This window comes from Falco punctatus (assembly GCF_963210335.1).
Source record: "Falco punctatus genome assembly, chromosome: 3".
NCBI lineage: Eukaryota > Metazoa > Chordata > Aves > Falconiformes > Falconidae > Falco > Falco punctatus.
In genome coordinates this window covers 20,155,257-20,172,806 of record NC_137582.1, presented here as the reverse complement: position 1 = coordinate 20,172,806, position 17,550 = coordinate 20,155,257, and the positions used below count along the sequence as shown (strand labels likewise).

Below are 17,550 nucleotides of genomic sequence, written 5' to 3'. Positions count from 1 at the left end.
TGGATCATGGCAGTGGCAAGGGACCTTCATATGCCTGCTGGAAAAGGTAGTAGCAGGCAACCGTGTCTCTGCTTTTTTTTTTTTTTTTCCCCAATTGGTCAGTAATGCTCAGAGCAAGTAACATCATACACACAAAGTTTCACTCTATAGGTATATACCCTGCAAGAAAGCTCTTTATGAGACATCAATATTTTGGCTGTCTGGAGTTCGAAGGAGCTAGAGATCACATATCTATGCTGGCGACACATGGATCTGTGTTTTCTTTGCTCATATAATAGGCCACAAAGCTATATTAGAAATTAATCACAAAAGAATTGTTTCAAAGCATGATAATGTCCAAATTTTCAGAGATACAAAATCTTGTTCCTTATTCTTAACAACAGCTGCTTCCTGCCAAATGCTTCTGGAGATCTGTTACTAAATAATATTTCCATGTTATTTAATCTCTTCTACTACTTTCCATTTTGGAAGCTAGTAAATATAATCACAGATCCAGTAAGCTGCAAATCAAAGGTATTATGGACCCAAAAGGTACTACATACTAGCATACACTATATATCCCTTACACTGCCATTGCCTTCTTCATTTCAAAGGGATGAGGGGGAGATCATTTGAGAAGGTCAAAAACCACGTGTCAACATGCATTTAGGAAAAAGAAGGTGTAAATCTGGCTGCAGATTACATAAGGGACAGAGTCAACTACAGCCCAAGGAATGTCTAGCTGTTGTAAAGAGCAGCTTTATCTGAAAACCACTGGAACAAATTGCCCACCAAGGCTGTGCAATCTCTGATCTTGGAGATTTTGAAGAACAGGTTAGACCAAGATCTGTCAGGAGCACTTCAGTAATAACTGACCATGTCTCCAGGTATACAGAAGGTCTACATAGCTGGTCAAGGTCCCCTCTAGCTCCATCTTCTATAACTGCAAGTAGGGTTTCCATTTCATGTAAGAAAAGTTTAGCCTAGCTACCTTGTCTGTTATTTTTGCACATTTCTTGACAGCCACTTTATTACTGACATGACAAATTATCCCAAGTTACTTAGCAAATTCAAGTCACAGCTCCTCAGTCAATGTAGGACACTCTCCATACAGCAACACAAAAGAGGACTTGATTTAATTTCTCTGATCTCTGAATGTATTAAGATTGTTCATTTGTTTATCATGTTTGACCTTGCCTTTGCAGCCAGACCATGATTTTCAGGTCGTGCACAATGCCATGGCATGGGTACTGGTGCATGCAGAATACTTTGAAAATATACCATGAGAGGCTCCATCCCTGGTGAGCATTTCCAAATTAATAGAAAACCCTGTACAAAACAAACTTACACAATTTCAAAATCCTTTTTGAAATTCCTGCATCCCTCTACAGCTCCTGCAGTCAGACCATGCAGAACGCAGAGGAACCTTAACATGAAGATCCTCCCCTCCTTATTTGATTCATAAAGCTTCTCACAACCTTTTCCATGCATTCTTTTTTGTCCAGCTAAGCTCAAAACAACAATGTAAGAATTGTCTTTTATATCACAGGTTAGAGAGAGAAGTTACATAGGGCAATAGTGCCTTTCTGATTCAGTCCATGGAGGTTATTACATCTCCATAGTAAATATGCTATATTTACCTTGGAAAGTGCCATATGAAACTATTTGCTCTGATTCTATCTGATTCCAATATTTTTTAAAAAAATAATAATTTGCTTACAGTACTATTTCAGTCATAGGATTACACAACACAGACATGCTTACATAGTCGTTACAGGAAGGCAACTGCCTGGTAAGAATTTGCCAGTTTGGATCCCATGGATCCTCTATGGAACCTATATGGATCAACCAAACACCTACACAAAACATCTGAAACACCAGTTTTGCTAGATAATATTCATATTATGAACTTGCATGTCATTTCTGCAGAATGCCATTGCAATGAGTAAAATTTCAATGAGAAGTCAAATTTACTTTATTATTTAAAAATAAAGTAAAAACCCCACATCCTAACTGTTCTAGTACAAGAGAGATATGATTCCATTTTTAATGAATTGCTTAATCTAGTGAGAAAGGACAGAAAAATGTCAGTGTTTCTCCTTCCAAAATTTAAGCTATCATTACCAAAGAACATGCTTCAAGAGACTACTAAGGCCATTTTCCCTGGAAGTGCTTACAAAGATGCCTAAAAAGCTCCTTAAGCAAGTAGCTTACAAAGGCCAAGTTATGGGCAAAAAAAGGGGAACTTTGGTCCTCTAATGTCTTTTAGAAATTTTAAGCAAAAAAAAATATTTCAATTAAATAATTTGTTGAGTACAAATATTAAACATCTCAAATGTATAAATGCTTATATGTCTGTACTCTGTAAAAAGAGAACAAGAGGGATTTTTTTTTTTTAGGCATGATGGTACTTCTTTGACATACATTTATAAGGGACTAGGGAGAAAATGTTGGTTTTGACTTGTAGAGGAGTTCTATGCTAGATGAAAACTGAAATTTGCTTGGAATCATGATGCAACCTCTGGAGAACTAAAAAATTAGTCTGTGCAGTAAAGATCTGTAGAGTGTTTTTTTCAATCTAAACTAATTAGCTCTAAACACCAAGAAACTTGGAAATACATAAGCCAAGGCAGAATGAAGTTGGAAAAGTATTTATACTAGTATTCCATTCTGGATATTTAATTGCACTGGACTTCTGATGAAATATAACTGGAAGTCATGCAATTAAGAGAGCCTAAATAGGTTCTTTGATCACAGTGCTTTTAGTTTGTTAAGAAAAGCATCTCTAGCATAACTTTTTATTTTCTCCTTTAGACATATGTGGCTATAATACTTATTCTTTGTTATCCTTTTTTAATTTTTTTTTTTTAGTTTGTTTATTTATTTATTTATATTATTGCAATAGAAGTAACCAAGCTGCATAAACACTGAAGGGACAAAACTCCCTCATTGTTGCACCCTGGAATGGACTACTTCAATGTCAGGTGTCAGTCCAATCCCACCTGTAAGCGAATTCTCAACAGACAACCAAAAGTAACCCATCTCCTGCCCTCTTACAAGACATCCTGTATTTCATCCTGTTTTTATGTAATGCTGAGATGAACCTCCTACTACTGGGAACATCACGCAGTTACCGATCCCCACCCTGGTGGCACTGAACAGTGCTGGCTGGCTGAGCAGAGTTGGCACTGATGAGTTGCAATGGGCCCCCAATATCAGACCTTTGGGACTTCAGTAAAAATCAACTGGGCAGCCCTGCCCTGAAGCCTATGTGGTCACTAGCGAGAAAGTAAAACATCTGGCAGCCAGGTGTTGGAAGACATGAAATGCAAATCTTTCATGTCACTATTACACACACTACACGACTTCTCTACAGTTACCATACTAGAAGATAAAAACAGTAAAATAAATTTGCTTGAAAAGCATTTATTTCTGTTACATGAAGATCAAAAGCAACAGCCACTAACTTTCTGATTACCTAAAATGCCTCTGCTCAGTTATGAGCAGCCCTGATTGTAGCTGTGATTAGACACCAACTCCTGTGAAAGACAGAGTGGGAGACGGACACAGGTACGCTGTCAGGAACACAACAAACTCTGGCCACAGTAAATTATTTTATAATTAACATTCACAAGCTATCCTTACAGATGGGCATTGCAAATGAAACCCTTTCACTTCAGTTATATTAACCAGCTCTAAGTCAGTCACCACAGGTTTCCGTTCTCCTGCCAAAGGAAGGAATAGAGACACAAGTCAAGCTTGCTTGCTTACTTTTTTTTTCTTTCTTTCTTTTTAAGAAAAAAAGACTAGTTTTCCATGTTATATGTTTTTCCACTTGGACTATGCCTGAGCTCACAAAACCTATACTGCCACAGAACATAAACAACGGTCTTTTCTGTGGCATGTTCTTGCTTTCCTGGGCGACAGCACATCTGGGCGAACACCTGCTCTCCACTGCCTGGCCCTCTCCACTGCCTGGCCCTCTCTGCCGTCAGATGTCTGCCGTCTACTGTTCACAAACCAGCATGACCTCAGGAGCCACAGAAATCCCAAAAGCTTTTCTCACCAGCGCCTCTTGAAAGCATTAATCAAGTTTCTAGAAACCGCTTCAATAGCTACCAGAATAAAGCCAGTACCCTTAAACCCATCGGGGAGTTTCTCTTAGCTCTAGAAGGAAACGGTGCGGTGTACAAGCTGACGAGCCCGATCTCTGTGAGACTGACAGTGCTCAGTCCTAAAATAAGCTAGATTTTCCATAGTCACATGCACTCAGAGCAAAAGTTTAAGTAAATAGGAGACCTATAGGTGAGTCCCAAAGGTCAACTGACTCGGGCTTGCCGAGTTATTTATCCTTCCCTATATCCTAGAGGGAAAAGGAACAAGCAAACTACTGTTTTAGAGTAGGAGTGGTTTCTAACCACAGTATATAACATCAGGGTATTGCGATGTACAATTTACGTCCGTTACTGTACCTGAGAGGGGGCCCTCATCCCATTCTTCAGATCTCCTAAATCGATTTGTCGTAAATCCCATGCAGACATTTACTCCAAAGGCAAAAGCAAATAAAGATATAACCTGCAAAAGTAAAACAGCAAAGTAAGCAAACCGGGCAAAAAGCAGGACTTTCGAGCTAAGAGCATTACAATTAAAAGGGCAGAGATGGTCCTCTGTACATTCGAGCTTCCCAGCACTGCAGTTCCCATCACTGGAGCAGCAGCTGACAGCGTCACCGCTGGAGAGTAACACAAACCAGAAGGGGTTTATGAATAAAACAGCTCTTTCTAAAGCTGAAACTGAAACGTTCCTTTTCGTAGGAACTTATTCAGGAGAGACGGACTACTCCTCCTTTAAAAGCAAACACGCTCCTCTCCTCCCGTACCTGGTGCGAGTGGAGGCAGCCCTTCTTAGCCATGCTAGAGAATTCTTGAAAAGCCTACGCAGCACCGTCGCCTTTTCTTTATAGTGAGCACAGAGCTGTTTGCTCTGGGAGTTCGGGCTATTAGCTACAAGTAATCCCACCTGGTGAGGTTGACAGGCTCGTGTGATTTGTCCAGGGGGTGATTTCATCATGTTTCGCTCACAAATCGCAGCTCCGCGTGCAAGAAGCTCCAGGCATCATCCCTCGCTGCGCCCTCCCCCCAAACACACACACACACACACACATACACACACACACGCGCGCGCGCACGCACGCACGCTTTTATGTGGTTTCCCCTGGCAAAGCAGGGCTTTCTTATGCTGCTGCGGTCAATAGCTGGTCCTGCTTATTTTATTCTCCTCGCAAAAGTAACATGGTTAAAAGAGAAAACAAATGCGTCTCCATCTGGCTCGGAGAAGTAGGGAGGGGAAGCTCACTCGGGGCTGCGGCACGAAAATACCCCGCTGCCACCCTCCAGTGTCACCCAGCGTCGCAGCGCGGTGGGCTCGGCGCACGGGGCCAGCGGAGCCCCGCTGCTGGCCTGGCGGCAGCCCGGTGGCTTTAGGGAGCTCGGGTGCTGGTCTCCTCCAAGGGTGCTCCTGAAGTTTCTAGCTGTGTCACAGATGAGGGACACACCCCCCCTATCCCCCCCCCAAAAAAAAAAAAAAAAAACAAAACCAAAAACCAAACAACAAACAAACCCAAACTGGGGACACCTTCAAAGGGGGTTATCTTTCAACGCTGTTCTGCTGCGCTGCTGTTGCAGTGCAAGGCTCAGATCGATGGAAACACAAGCAGTTTTATCTGAATAGCTGGAAACCCCAGACTTCCAGAAAGGAAGGGATGTGACACATTCCCTCTGCCCCACATTTTCCCATTTTCATCAACAACAACAGAGAGCTCGGCTGTTTGGATAAGCACTTCTATTTACAAAGCAAAATGATAATGCTGAGCAGAATTACAGTTCGAATCAGTGGCTTAAATATTACTTGCCAAGGCAAATTATTTACCAGTGTAGTTCGCCACTTTTTTTCCCTGATGAAAGCTTCTTTCATTAAACTATTTACTAACAATGACATTTAAAGGGACAGAGTCAAGGTTCATTAGCCCTTTGAGGTTCCCTTGGGTCCTGTCCCATATTCTATACTGGCATTAAGAAACAGTGTGCAGTTTTCTCTAAACTGTCTTGTGATATTAAACATGTACAATTTTGAGCTTTGTTTAGATGTACCTTTTACCTGCTGCAATATCTCTCTGGTCCCACCATGCAGCTTTACAGGGCAGAGGCTAAAAAGCCCTTTTCTTTGCTAGCCACATCTTATCAGCCTGCCAGCCTTTGCTAGGAGCTGATCCTAAGTTATGCAGTTTCTTAACCAAAAGTGGCTCTATCGTGCAGCTGCATCTTTGAGCTGCAAGGCTCAGGGAAATGTTAGCTAGCCTGAAAAGACCTACATCTTAGCTACACCAGGACACTGTATTCCTTTCCCTTGCACAGACCAGGACTGTGAAGTTAAGACCCATCTTCTAACTTTCTCTTCATCACTAGATGGGTTGAAAATGAAATAGGTTGCAATAGGCAGTATTTTTCTAGCAAAAAAACTGTGCATAGAGGTCTAGAGAAAAGTAATTCTTCACCCTTAGTGTCTGGCATATCCTGTGATTAAACAACTTCACCCCCAAGCACCAGGTAAGTACAGCAGTGTGTGACAGCAGCAAAAGGGAAACCAAAGGTGTCGTAAACAAAATCACTCAAAGGTATTGCCTATGTATCTCAGCTAATGAAGTTCATAATTTCATGGGCAAAACATGGGAATCAGCAGCCCAAGCTCTTCTCCAGCCTGGGACCCTGAGGTCTCTCAGTGACCCAGGCAAAACACAACTTAATTTTCAAGTCTGGTGGCCAATTTTGAGTGCCCAAACCAATACAGGCCAATTTGAGGCCCAGTACGTCCAGCCTCATTGTCAGAGATGCTGAGCCTTAGCTTTACCTGCCTATCTCCCCAACACACAGGTGTTCAGTTGTTTTGAAAGAAAGTTCCTACATAAGTTAGAAATGGCCACCCAGAAATATAAAGCAAGAAACAATACCAAAAAAATACAGCATCATGGATGACTTCTGCTGATTTGAAAACATATATTTCATTTTTCCATTCATGTAACCTCTCTGGAGCTTGTAAACTGCACAATTTTACATAAAAGGAGGAGCTCATTTTATGTTTCCTAGTCCATGCTACAAGTATATTTTAATCATTAACCTCCTTTGTAATATCCTTTAGAACTATAGATGATGACGACTCTGAAGCTGCTAATCTTTTTCATATGTGTTATGTAAGACGCATTCTCCAGTAGCTCTGAACTGACCGCATACTCAGATGCACAATCATCTTTTTGTCACAAGGATACTGCCTGAAGCCACCCCACAGATGCTGAAGAAACTTATTAGCATAAACAAGGTCTAATAATTTTGTTCAGGCAAAATTTCGCTGCTGGGATCACTGGAAATTAACTTTTTTAGCAATTATTTGCCATTTTATTCATCAGAAAAGACTAAAGCTGAAATAACGTATTCCCAGCCCAAGAATGCAGTGGAGCAGTGCAAGTTTTAGGATTTAAAAGAAATCATTAAAAAGGAATTTTAACAAGGTCAACAGAGTATGAAATGCCTCTTCATCAGTTACTGTGTATAAGAATTGGCCTTTGGCTTTTATGGCTTATATAATCGTACTGATTATTATTAAACTCAGGATGAAGAACTTTCAACCAGCCACTAGGTGGCACCTTACATGAGAAGTTCATAACGGCTCCACAGTTAAAACCATTCATAAGAATCACAGAATCGTTTAGGTTGGAAAAGACCTTTAAGGTCATCGAGTCCAACCGTTATCCAGCACTGCCAAGTCCACCACTGAACCATGTCCCTAAGTGCCACATCTAGGCATTTTTTAAACACCTCCAGAGATGGTAATTCCACCACCTCCCTGGGCAGCCTGTTCCAAGCTTGACCACCCTTTCAGTGAAAAGATTTTTCCTAATATCCAGCCTAAACCTCCCCTGGTGCTACTTGAGGCCATTTCCTCTTGTCCCATCACTTGTTACTTGGGAGAAGAGACCGACGTCCCCCTGCCTACAGCCCCCGGTCAGGTACTTGTAGGGAGCACTAATGTCCCCCAGAGCCTCCTCCTCTCCAGGCTGAACACCCCCAGCTCCCTCAGCCGCTCCCCATCAGACTTGTGCCCCAGCCCCTTCCCCAGCCCCGTTGCCCGTCTCTGGACACGCTCCAGCCCCTCCGTATCCCTCATGCAGTGAGGGGCCCAACACTGAACACAGGGTTCCAGGTGCCGCCTCACCAGTGCCCAGTGCAGGGGGACAGTCACTGCCCTTGCCCTGCTGGCCACACGATTTCCAATACAAGCCAGGATGCCATTGGTCTCCTGGGCCACCTGGGCACACTGCTGGCTCACGTTCAGCCAGCTGTCAACCAACACCTCCAGATCCTTTTCCACCAGGCAGTTTTCCAGCCCTTCTTGCCCAAGCCTATAGCATTGCGCGGGGTTGTTGTGACCCAAGCGCAGGACCCAGCACTTCTCCCTGTGGAACCTCACACAATTGGCCTTGGCCCATCAGTCCCAGCCTGCCCAGATCCTTCTGCAGAACCTTCCTGCTCCCAAGCAGATCAACACTCCCTACCCAACTTGGTGTCATCTTCAAACTTACTGAAGGTGTACTCGATTCCCTCATCCAGATCATCAGTAAAGGACTGGCTGTAGTGCTGAGCCCTGGGGAACACCACTTGTGACCAGCCACCAACTGGATGTAACTCCATGCACCACCACATTTTGGGCTCAGCCATCCAGCCAGTTTTTTACCTAGTGAACAGTACACCAATCCAAGCCATGAGAAGCCAGCTTATCCAGGAGAATGTTGTGAGAAATGGTGTTATAGACTATTCCACAGAGTTAATATAAGAAAGGCAGTATTTACAGTCTTAGATAAAACTGAGAAAATAAAATGCAGAAAAATCAAGTATATTGGCACAGTTAGAGTTTGGGGATACAGTAGGCTCTAAAGAAATAAGCCTTTTTAGCTACTCAGCTCCACTTTGCACTGGATGCTGGATGCAGCCACATCAGGTGAGTGGGGGGTGGGTGGTGGGTGGTGCGGCAGGGTGAAAGCCTCCAGTATGCTTGACAGCAGCATGAAAAGCAGAAAAGTGAATGACTTCTCCAAAGTGTCCCAGAGCTTTCACCCTCTCAAAGACAGCTTCCACGTATAGATGTGGCTGAGAAAAACAGTTAGCTGGGTACATGAAGTAGCATTTCAAAGAACAAAACCTTTTGATAAATTATAGAAATTTGAGCAGGGTCTACATAAAGCCTCCTCAGATGCAAGCACTGTGAAGCCAAATAAGCTTCCAGCAGCTGAAGTGAACACAGGAAGATGTGAGTACCTTGCTGAAAACACCCTGAGGCTTTTTAGCAAAAGCAAAGAGGCACAGCATAACAAGAAGAGCTGATTCCTTTATGTATAAAGGACTTTAAACCATATTTTTATAGGACTTTATAGATAAAAACCAAATATCTTTGGCACTTGGCCAGTGCAGTGACTGATAAGACAGAGAATGAAGGGGAGGCGAGTGTGAGGGCAAGGACTTCAAAAGGACAACAAAGCCAGCAAAGGGCAGCAGTCTGATGACAAAAAGAGAAGTGAGAAGAGTAAGCATCAGTGCAGCAGGGTGATGATGTGTGATGAGCAGTCCCTCAGCAGAGATCAGCCCAGGATCCAGGCTATAGCCACATGCAGGAGTCTCAGAAACATGATTGCACAGCCTGGGTATGCAGGAGGAAAATACACTTGCTGAAGTACGAGGGACCTGTATCTGCTCAGCTTGTAGGAGTACCACTGAAGACCCCAAAACGGTCACTGAGAAGTCCTCTTTACCTGATGGAAACACTTCAGCAAGTGATAGATTTCAAATGGCTGGCAAGCTGTCTTGGAAACTAAAAATTACAATCTGATCATAAGGGGTAGGAGAGGACGCAGATGTTTGCATGGATGCTTTAAAGAAGTAGGCAGGATATAGAGAAAAAGAAGCTGTTAGCATAGACAAGGGTCAGACTGTCCCTTCCTTGGGCTGTGGGACATGTTGTGAGAGTTGCAGAAGCTTCTGCAAGTATCTCTTGTTCTTACACACATAAAAGCTGCATTTTGTCAAGGAGGCAATCTTCCTGGCAGAGGGCACAGGACTGACTGCTGAGGAGCTGTACCACCGTGCCCACGGCTACTCGATGAGACTGCGAAGACCCACAAACCAGGCTGTGCTTATGCAAGTACACCCTTCTCACCACAGTCCCTCGAAACACCACCTGACAGCAGCTTGAGGCTTGAGGAACAGTCACCAATTATCTGTCTGCTCATCACAACCCTGAAGGAAAAGGTATGCAAACCATAGTGCCTCATGCACCGGAAGAGTGTGCTAAGGATGACTTTCTTGGCCAGAAAGATCCATAAAGGGGTGCCAGACCCCCAGGGATGATCACAGAAAAATTAAAGCCTTCAAAATTGCAGTTTCCTGCAACCCAGCCCCTGAGGCACCAAGTCCCTTAGGCATCTATAAGCCCATCAGCATTTCTGAGCACCCTACATAATGCCTGAAGGGTTCACAGGCCTAGGAGGTGAGCATCCAGATCCAGCCCAAACCTCACTGAGTATGACCAGCAAAGCACGTCAACAGCAAAGCACATTACATCCCTCCCTGCCTCAACCTCCCAGGACGACTAACAAATTGCGTCCGCACAAAACACAAGTGCATTGGGTGCATGCCTGTCAGAAACTGAGCCTACATGCTCTGCCTACCCAGAGAGAGAAGAGGAACCACCAGACAAGGGAGGACCTGAGTCCCAGTCTCTGCTTTACTCATGTAAAACATTTGCATGCTTACTGGGCTGAGGACTGAAATCCACGAGTAACCTGGTGAAAAAAAGGAGGAGGTAATGCAGGAGAGAAAATTCTCCCACACCCTATATCAGATACAACAGCTCCAGTGGCTAAATGAGGGCTGTGGATTTGGTAATAGCACTGCAGCTCATGAAGCTGGCTTGGATGCCTGTGGAGGGGCCTTAGCTCAAGCACACGTGCAAGTACCATTTCTGCCTGCAACACAAGCAGAGCAAGGCTTACAAGTGAGATCACATCTTTTATCAGAACAGCTAGGTTAGCTGGAAAAAGGGGAGAAGTTTTCAGTAACCTGAAGAAAGCTTTGCGTGCCTGAATGCCTGCCTCTTTTCTCACAGGAGTACGAGAGCTAATAGACCATCTGCTCCAATACAGGGCATTACACCTCTCCCTGTGAACCACATGCGTGACAGCAACAGCATTAACACTAGCCCAAATATGTATACCTTTATCATCTTCAAAGAAATTGACATCTTCCCAGTTAGGTTTCTGGACAATATTACTATTATGAAGCAGCACAAATACTTCACTAAAATGCACTGAGTCCAGAATATTTCTTAAGATAATAATATATAAAAATTCTAGCATGCTGCAGAATAAAAACTGTTCTGTGATGAAAAATCACTTCTCCGTGGAAGGTATGAATGAGTGAAACACAGAGCAAAAGAGCCCATATGTGTTTTCAATGCAACTCAAGAGAGGCTAAGTATGTCTTCATCTTTGCTTTCTGCTGCTAGAGATGGTGACAGGTGTCACGGGTGCCCACTAACAGCTTTACATCCATCTTTTTTAAAGAGCTGTAGGCTTCACTGGTGTGAAAATAATGCATCTACCCCCTAACAGTAGTCTAGAGGTCTCAAAGGCCTTGCACGGTACCTTCCATGTGCCACACATAATCACTGTTAATTTATTTGAATTTTACAAGTGGTACAACCTATTCTGTCTCACAAAAAGCTTAACCCTTTAGAACCCATTAGTTAAAGCTAAAAGAGGAAACAACAAAGAAAGATGGGAAAACTACTTAAAGGTGCAATAAAGCAGATTTTCTAGACTTCAGATCATATTCTTTGTTCCTCTGTGTAACTTGTGTGTATATCCTTTACCATGTCTGAACCTTTCTCAATAGAATATTAGCTTCTAATTTCCTGTGTATAAAACTTCTTGTGGGGACTTCTACAATTATCCTGCAGCATACCTCTCATACTTAATCACATTTGCCCTTAGCCCAAAATCTATTTTGGCATGCTTTTCAAGCTCAAGGCTTGGATATGATTAAAAAATTTCCAAGTGCTAATCTCTTCCCTACAAGTAGAATGTGGATATAATTAATTCTGTTTTGTTTACTTTAAGTTTGTTTTCTTTGCCAAATAAGAGTTTCTGTTTGTTTATTTGAAATGCCTTTTAAAAAAAAAAAAAAACACAACAAAACAACAAAAACAACAACAAAAAACCCAAACACATTTTTGGCACTTGGATCAAGAAAGAAGTATTTTAATTAGTATTTTTCTTCTTGTTAATCTAAAAAACCCCACTGATATTTTCTAAACAGCAAAACCCTATTTGATGTCAGTTTAAAGAGATATATCACTAGGAATACTGTTCTCAACTTGCCTGCAGCTGAGGCTTTGGACATCCATGCTCTGCAGCAACAATACTTCTGGGGAAAAAGCAAAGTGGAGTCAGGCTGGAAACAGGATTCTCCTACGACGAACAGGGCCATGCCTTCATGTGGGCATATTTTCCTCCTGCTTCTATGCATAAGGAGGCATGTCAAGACAAGAACTGGCTGCTGTTACGGTGACTGCACCTAGGAAAGCTTTTTTTGGCATGGTAAATGAATGCATGAACATAAAACAGGCTGTGGTAGTGTCGCAGTTAAGACAAACAAAAAGAGCCGAAGGCCTTCTGGGGCTTGAACCTACTTCACATGAACACAAGTTCGATTCAAGTACAGAGCTTTTTTATTTGCATAAGGACTGCAAGACTGCACCACTAAATGCAATCAGTCCAGGATAAAGAGAAGGAAATCCTCTATTAAAAAAAATCCTGAAGAAATCAGGACAGCTGATGAAGAAACATCCTCTGAAAAAGAAGAGTAACAATTATTAAAAGATGCCTAAGCTGCCTGATCTGATTCACCGAGTGGCCCTGTGAACACTTAAGTGGAGGAGGATACAATAGGAAATGTACAGGCTTTTGCTCAAAGAAAAATGCATAAAATGAAGACACAGCTAATACTGTCACAAACTTAGCCCCATCTGCAACTCCTTTTTGGGTTACTAATTTGTCTCATAGTTGAAAGTTACATCTTTATAGCTTACACAAGCTATAAGTGGGGTGGGGTATGTGATTAACTTGGAAATAACTGGATTTTCCTTCAGAACAGAAATAAAACCAGACAGCAGAGTTCAGATACCAAGCGTCTACCAGCAGCCCTGGCAAACTGGCTCATCCTTGCCATCACTTCCATCCTTCTCACCCCAACCAACCATTCCTAGGGCCACGACGTGAGTCAAAACAGGTTGAAAAATTCCCTTCCTTTGACAGGTTTTGAAGTTGGATGAGTTCCCTGCTCTGGTCCTCAGCCCAGGAAGCAATGCATCTGTGAGATACAGTGAGCTGCAAACTGCTACTGCTTCTGAACCCCAAGCCAGGTACCATAAATAAGCAGCATCCTGTGGCCAGGGGGGCAGAGGGCAGAGCACAGACAAGCTCTTCTCTTCCCCCACCACTCACTGCTCCTTCCAGGGGAGCAGTTTCACTGCAGCATACACCCAGCCCTCTGCATTTCTTAACATGCATCTGCTGCTGCCTGTTTTAATGACAAAGCACAAAAGCGTAATACAAGTGCATATTACTTTTTAGGTCATTTTGGACCAGTGGGCCACTTTCCAAGCATCACAAATTTTCCTAAGTTGAACTGTGTCACCACCATTTCAGTCGAATGCCAGCTTTTTTTTCTGATTACAGCCAAGTGCAAAGATGACAAATATAAGTAACAAAGGGAAAAACATCCTGTTGGAACAGTACTCCCTGTTTTCTACGGGTGAGAAAAGTATAAGCAACATTTCAGCAACAAAACAATGTGATCCATTGCTGGATTATTTTTTTTAAAAAAACGCTATCATAACTGAATAGATTTCAAGCTCTGCAGGAATGCAATATTAAGAAAAAAATTAAGGAAAAGTGCTAGAAGTCAAAAATACACAACTCTGTGCTATCATGGGTTTTCGTAAGGATTATCAGGGCTATTATTGATGTAAATACTTTTTTCACTTTTTCAGCATAAATCTTTGGAAAGGAATAAGAATTTTTTTTTTAATGGATTAAACAAGTAGACTGTAGGGAAGCTCTGGCCACTTAAATATGAATAGATTTCTTCATTATTTTAAAGCAAATAATCTTACTGAGTTAAGTTTTAACTCATCTTTTTTTTCATCTAGCAATACAATATTTTCAGGAGGAATCACTTCCTCTGTTTAATGGTTGCTGACTGCTGTAAAACAAAAGCAGCTCTGCTTCATTCAGCCTTCACAGAAAGCTCCCCATCCCAGTGAATCTTTTCTTCACAGCAGACAAGACTAAAGTCAGCTTGAAATTACATTTGTTGAAGTTTCTCAGAGGAGAGACAGATGTTCCTGGGCATCCACAGAAAGCTTGCAAAACAGCTGGGACTATTTAACTGAGCGTCCTTTCACTGCCCATTGCTACCCCTTCTCCAGCTACCCCTTCCCAAGACGCTGCAACCAAACACCTTTGAAAGCAATGTCTGATCCAACCCATGTTTTTTTAGGACTTGAGTAAACTACCAGGTTGGTGAGGAGAGTAGAGACACCTCCTTTTTTCAGCAATATCTTTGCCAGCTGAAGGAAACGCCTCTGGTACCTGCTGTCCCTGCTCAGGTGTGCAAACTCAATATTTTATCCTTCCGGGTGTTGCCCACCCTGGCTGCTTCTCCCCCTGCTCTGCACCACACTGACCATGGTAGCTTCGCTGCTTGGGTGATCTTCCTCTAGCCTGGTGCTGAGGAACACCATGATTAAATCACCCTTAAAAAAAAACAAAACCAAACCCAACACACTTTGGGTAAAGACACCAGGATGGATGATGGAAACAGGCAAGGAGCAGCAATATCTTCAAGTGGCACCTGAAGTCAGCACAGGAGGAGCAGCACCCCTGCTCCTGGGGTGAACTGGGTTCACTTCACACCAGGTCGGAGCAGGAGCACACACAAGCTTCCTCTGTAGTAGCTTAATCCATGACAGCTGTTTTGAAAATGAGTATCGGAGTATAACCTCATGTTCATATCCCTCCTTATAGGCAGCCTAAGCCTGCTGAAGCATCTGCTTGATTCTGCAGATAATACAGCATGGGTTTGGAAGGTGTTGAAATAAAAAAATGACACTAGGAAAGCTTCTGGTTCCGTAGCTTCCTACTCTGACACATTATATATAAAACAAGTAAGCCAACCCCAAAGCCCCATTGTATAAGGGCAGGTGGAAGTACAGCCAGACTGCAGGACGGAGGGCACAGGGCAAATGTGTGGGACGCTTTTGGAGATGTGACAGCTTCAGCCAATAAGCCAGGCCTGATGCTGCCAGCAGCAACTGCCAGGACAGCATGGTAGATGAAGGGCACCCAATATCTGATGACTGTCACAGTCATCTCCTGCCATCTGTGGGGAATACTGGGCTGGCTGGGCAGAGCAATGGAAGGGCAAAAGAAGACATCTTAGTGTTGGGTGTGAAAAGAGACAATATATATCTGGAGAACAGAGCTCTGGAGATTCTTTAGAGATTCAAAAGGGAATCTTGTTCCCTCTGTTGAGAGGCTTTGTGGAAGGAAATCTTCCTTGTGATCTCTGCTCTATTGTTAATGCTTTGTTTCAGTAATACTTTATCGCACATTTCCAATATATGTTAAGGGACATAAAAAAAATAGAGCCTATTTAGGTGCATTGAATTTATGTGGTCAAGCACAAATGACCTGAGCAATGAATCTGTTTGGACTTGGCAGCCAGCCGAGATTGGGACCCTTCAGGCTGTTTCCTTTAAGAGAGGACTTAGGCTGTGGCATCAAGTGATTCTTTGGTACAATCCTGTCGTTTACAAAGAATGTACAAAAAAATGCTGTTTCCCTGAGCCGGGAAAGGAATCCTATTGTTTTGGATATCCAAGAGGCACTTAAGGGCTTCTTACATTTACCCTGATTGAAGGGCCATCAGCTCCAATGGAATTTCATCCAATTTTATAACAGCAATCCCTTCCCTCTGTCCCAGCCTGAGGGGTGACCTTGCCTGGAGTTTGCCTGTTGTCCTCACTGCCACCTTAGCTGTGCTGCCTCAGCTTGGAAAGAAAGGAAAGCAAGCCTTTACAGGTGAGAGCAACTTAAATTATTTACAAAGTATTGCTTCATCAGTAGGGCTTTTTTCCTCATCCCCTTGTAGTGGCCATATTTTCATCCACGGGATGTTTTTTATCTTCTTAGCCAAAATTCCTTTTAGGGGTGCAAAGAGAGCCTTTGAGGAATGCCCAGGATGACTGAGGAAGCTGTAACTCACCTGGGCTGAGCCACATGCTTCCAATGTCACCTGTTACAGGTACCAGACTGCAACCACAAACTCATATTCTTCTTTTTACAAAGACGGCTGAACCATACCGTATTTTCTCTTTATACAGCCTATGAAGTCGTTGAAGTATTGCACCCAAGATCCTTCACTGATCCTGACACAGATGAGGGCTGGGCCACCTTTGGCCTATTCGCAGCATCCCACTGACATCCGAGGTGGATGCTGACATACCAGCCCCCTGCCTGGTGCAGCCAGAGGGACAGCAGTTTGTTACAGCCCCTGCAGTTGCAATCAAGAGTTTCTCCATCCCAGCGTTGGTAGCCCCCGCCACTGAATTTGGTGCAGGGCTGATTCCCCAGACCCCCTGCTGCTGCTACAACACCTGTCCCTCACCACCATGCTGTCCCAGGTCCAGTAACCCTCACCAACCCTTTGCCTATTTCCCTATTCTCCTGCCACAGCCAGAAAAGGTTTTCAAGACATCACATTCATCAACAGCACCAGGGACATACAGCTAATATGATTAAAAAGGTGCTTCTGCAAGGGGAATTATACAGCAGGTTAACAAAAATTCTGAAGATAGTAACTTCTTCCATGAAATTCACTTTGTTGTCTTTGCCCTTTTTATTGCTATTTGTCAGGAACTCTCGTGCATCCTGCAGCATCAAAATCTCATCCTGCCTCAAGGACTCCCACTTAAATGGGGCAGTCTGGAGCAGTTCTGCAGAGCTGAGCTGCTGGAGTCAAGTCATTGAAAACACAGGGCCTGGGACAGGGTGTCCCTAGGCTGTATTCCTCCTCTCTGCTTTGTTATGCTGTTTGCAAAGTGCTGAGGGAAGTGTTCAAATCCTGACCCAGGTTTGCACAGGGCTCTCTGTAAAACCTGGAGTGATTCCCTGTGGAGTCCGTGCAAAGTCCTGCCCGTACTGATCAACACTTTTGCTGACCAACTATTTGCTACAGCACAGACAGAACAATAAAATCATCCTTTCTTCAGGTCCACACATTTCCCACTTGCAAGTTATCCATGTCTAGCAAAAGAATGACCTGGTGGGTTGGTTTGTGTGTAAACACAAGTGTATGGACCTGTCTGGGAACATCTCCTCATGGGTTAGCCCTGGCTAATGCACAT

General features: G+C 43.3%; 1 protein-coding gene across 6 annotated transcripts in view; it reads right to left on the bottom strand.

Moving 5' to 3' along the window:
* The window catches only part of ENPP2 (ectonucleotide pyrophosphatase/phosphodiesterase 2), a 60,774-nt gene extending 55,285 nt beyond the window's left edge, over nucleotides 1-5,489 (bottom strand). For 2 of the 6 annotated variants that reach the window (XM_080378354.1, XM_080378355.1), the window contains exons 1-2: nucleotides 4,859-4,991; nucleotides 4,452-4,554 (exon numbers count right to left, since the gene is read on the bottom strand). In XM_080378354.1, the coding sequence (XP_080234480.1) occupies nucleotides 4,452-4,554; nucleotides 4,859-4,891 (136 nt within the window). In that variant the 5' untranslated portion in view covers nucleotides 4,892-4,991. The other 4 variants (XM_080378357.1, XM_080378352.1, XM_080378353.1 and 1 more) reach the window with 4 other exon arrangements.
* Nucleotides 5,490-17,550: the final 12,061 nt, after the last annotated feature.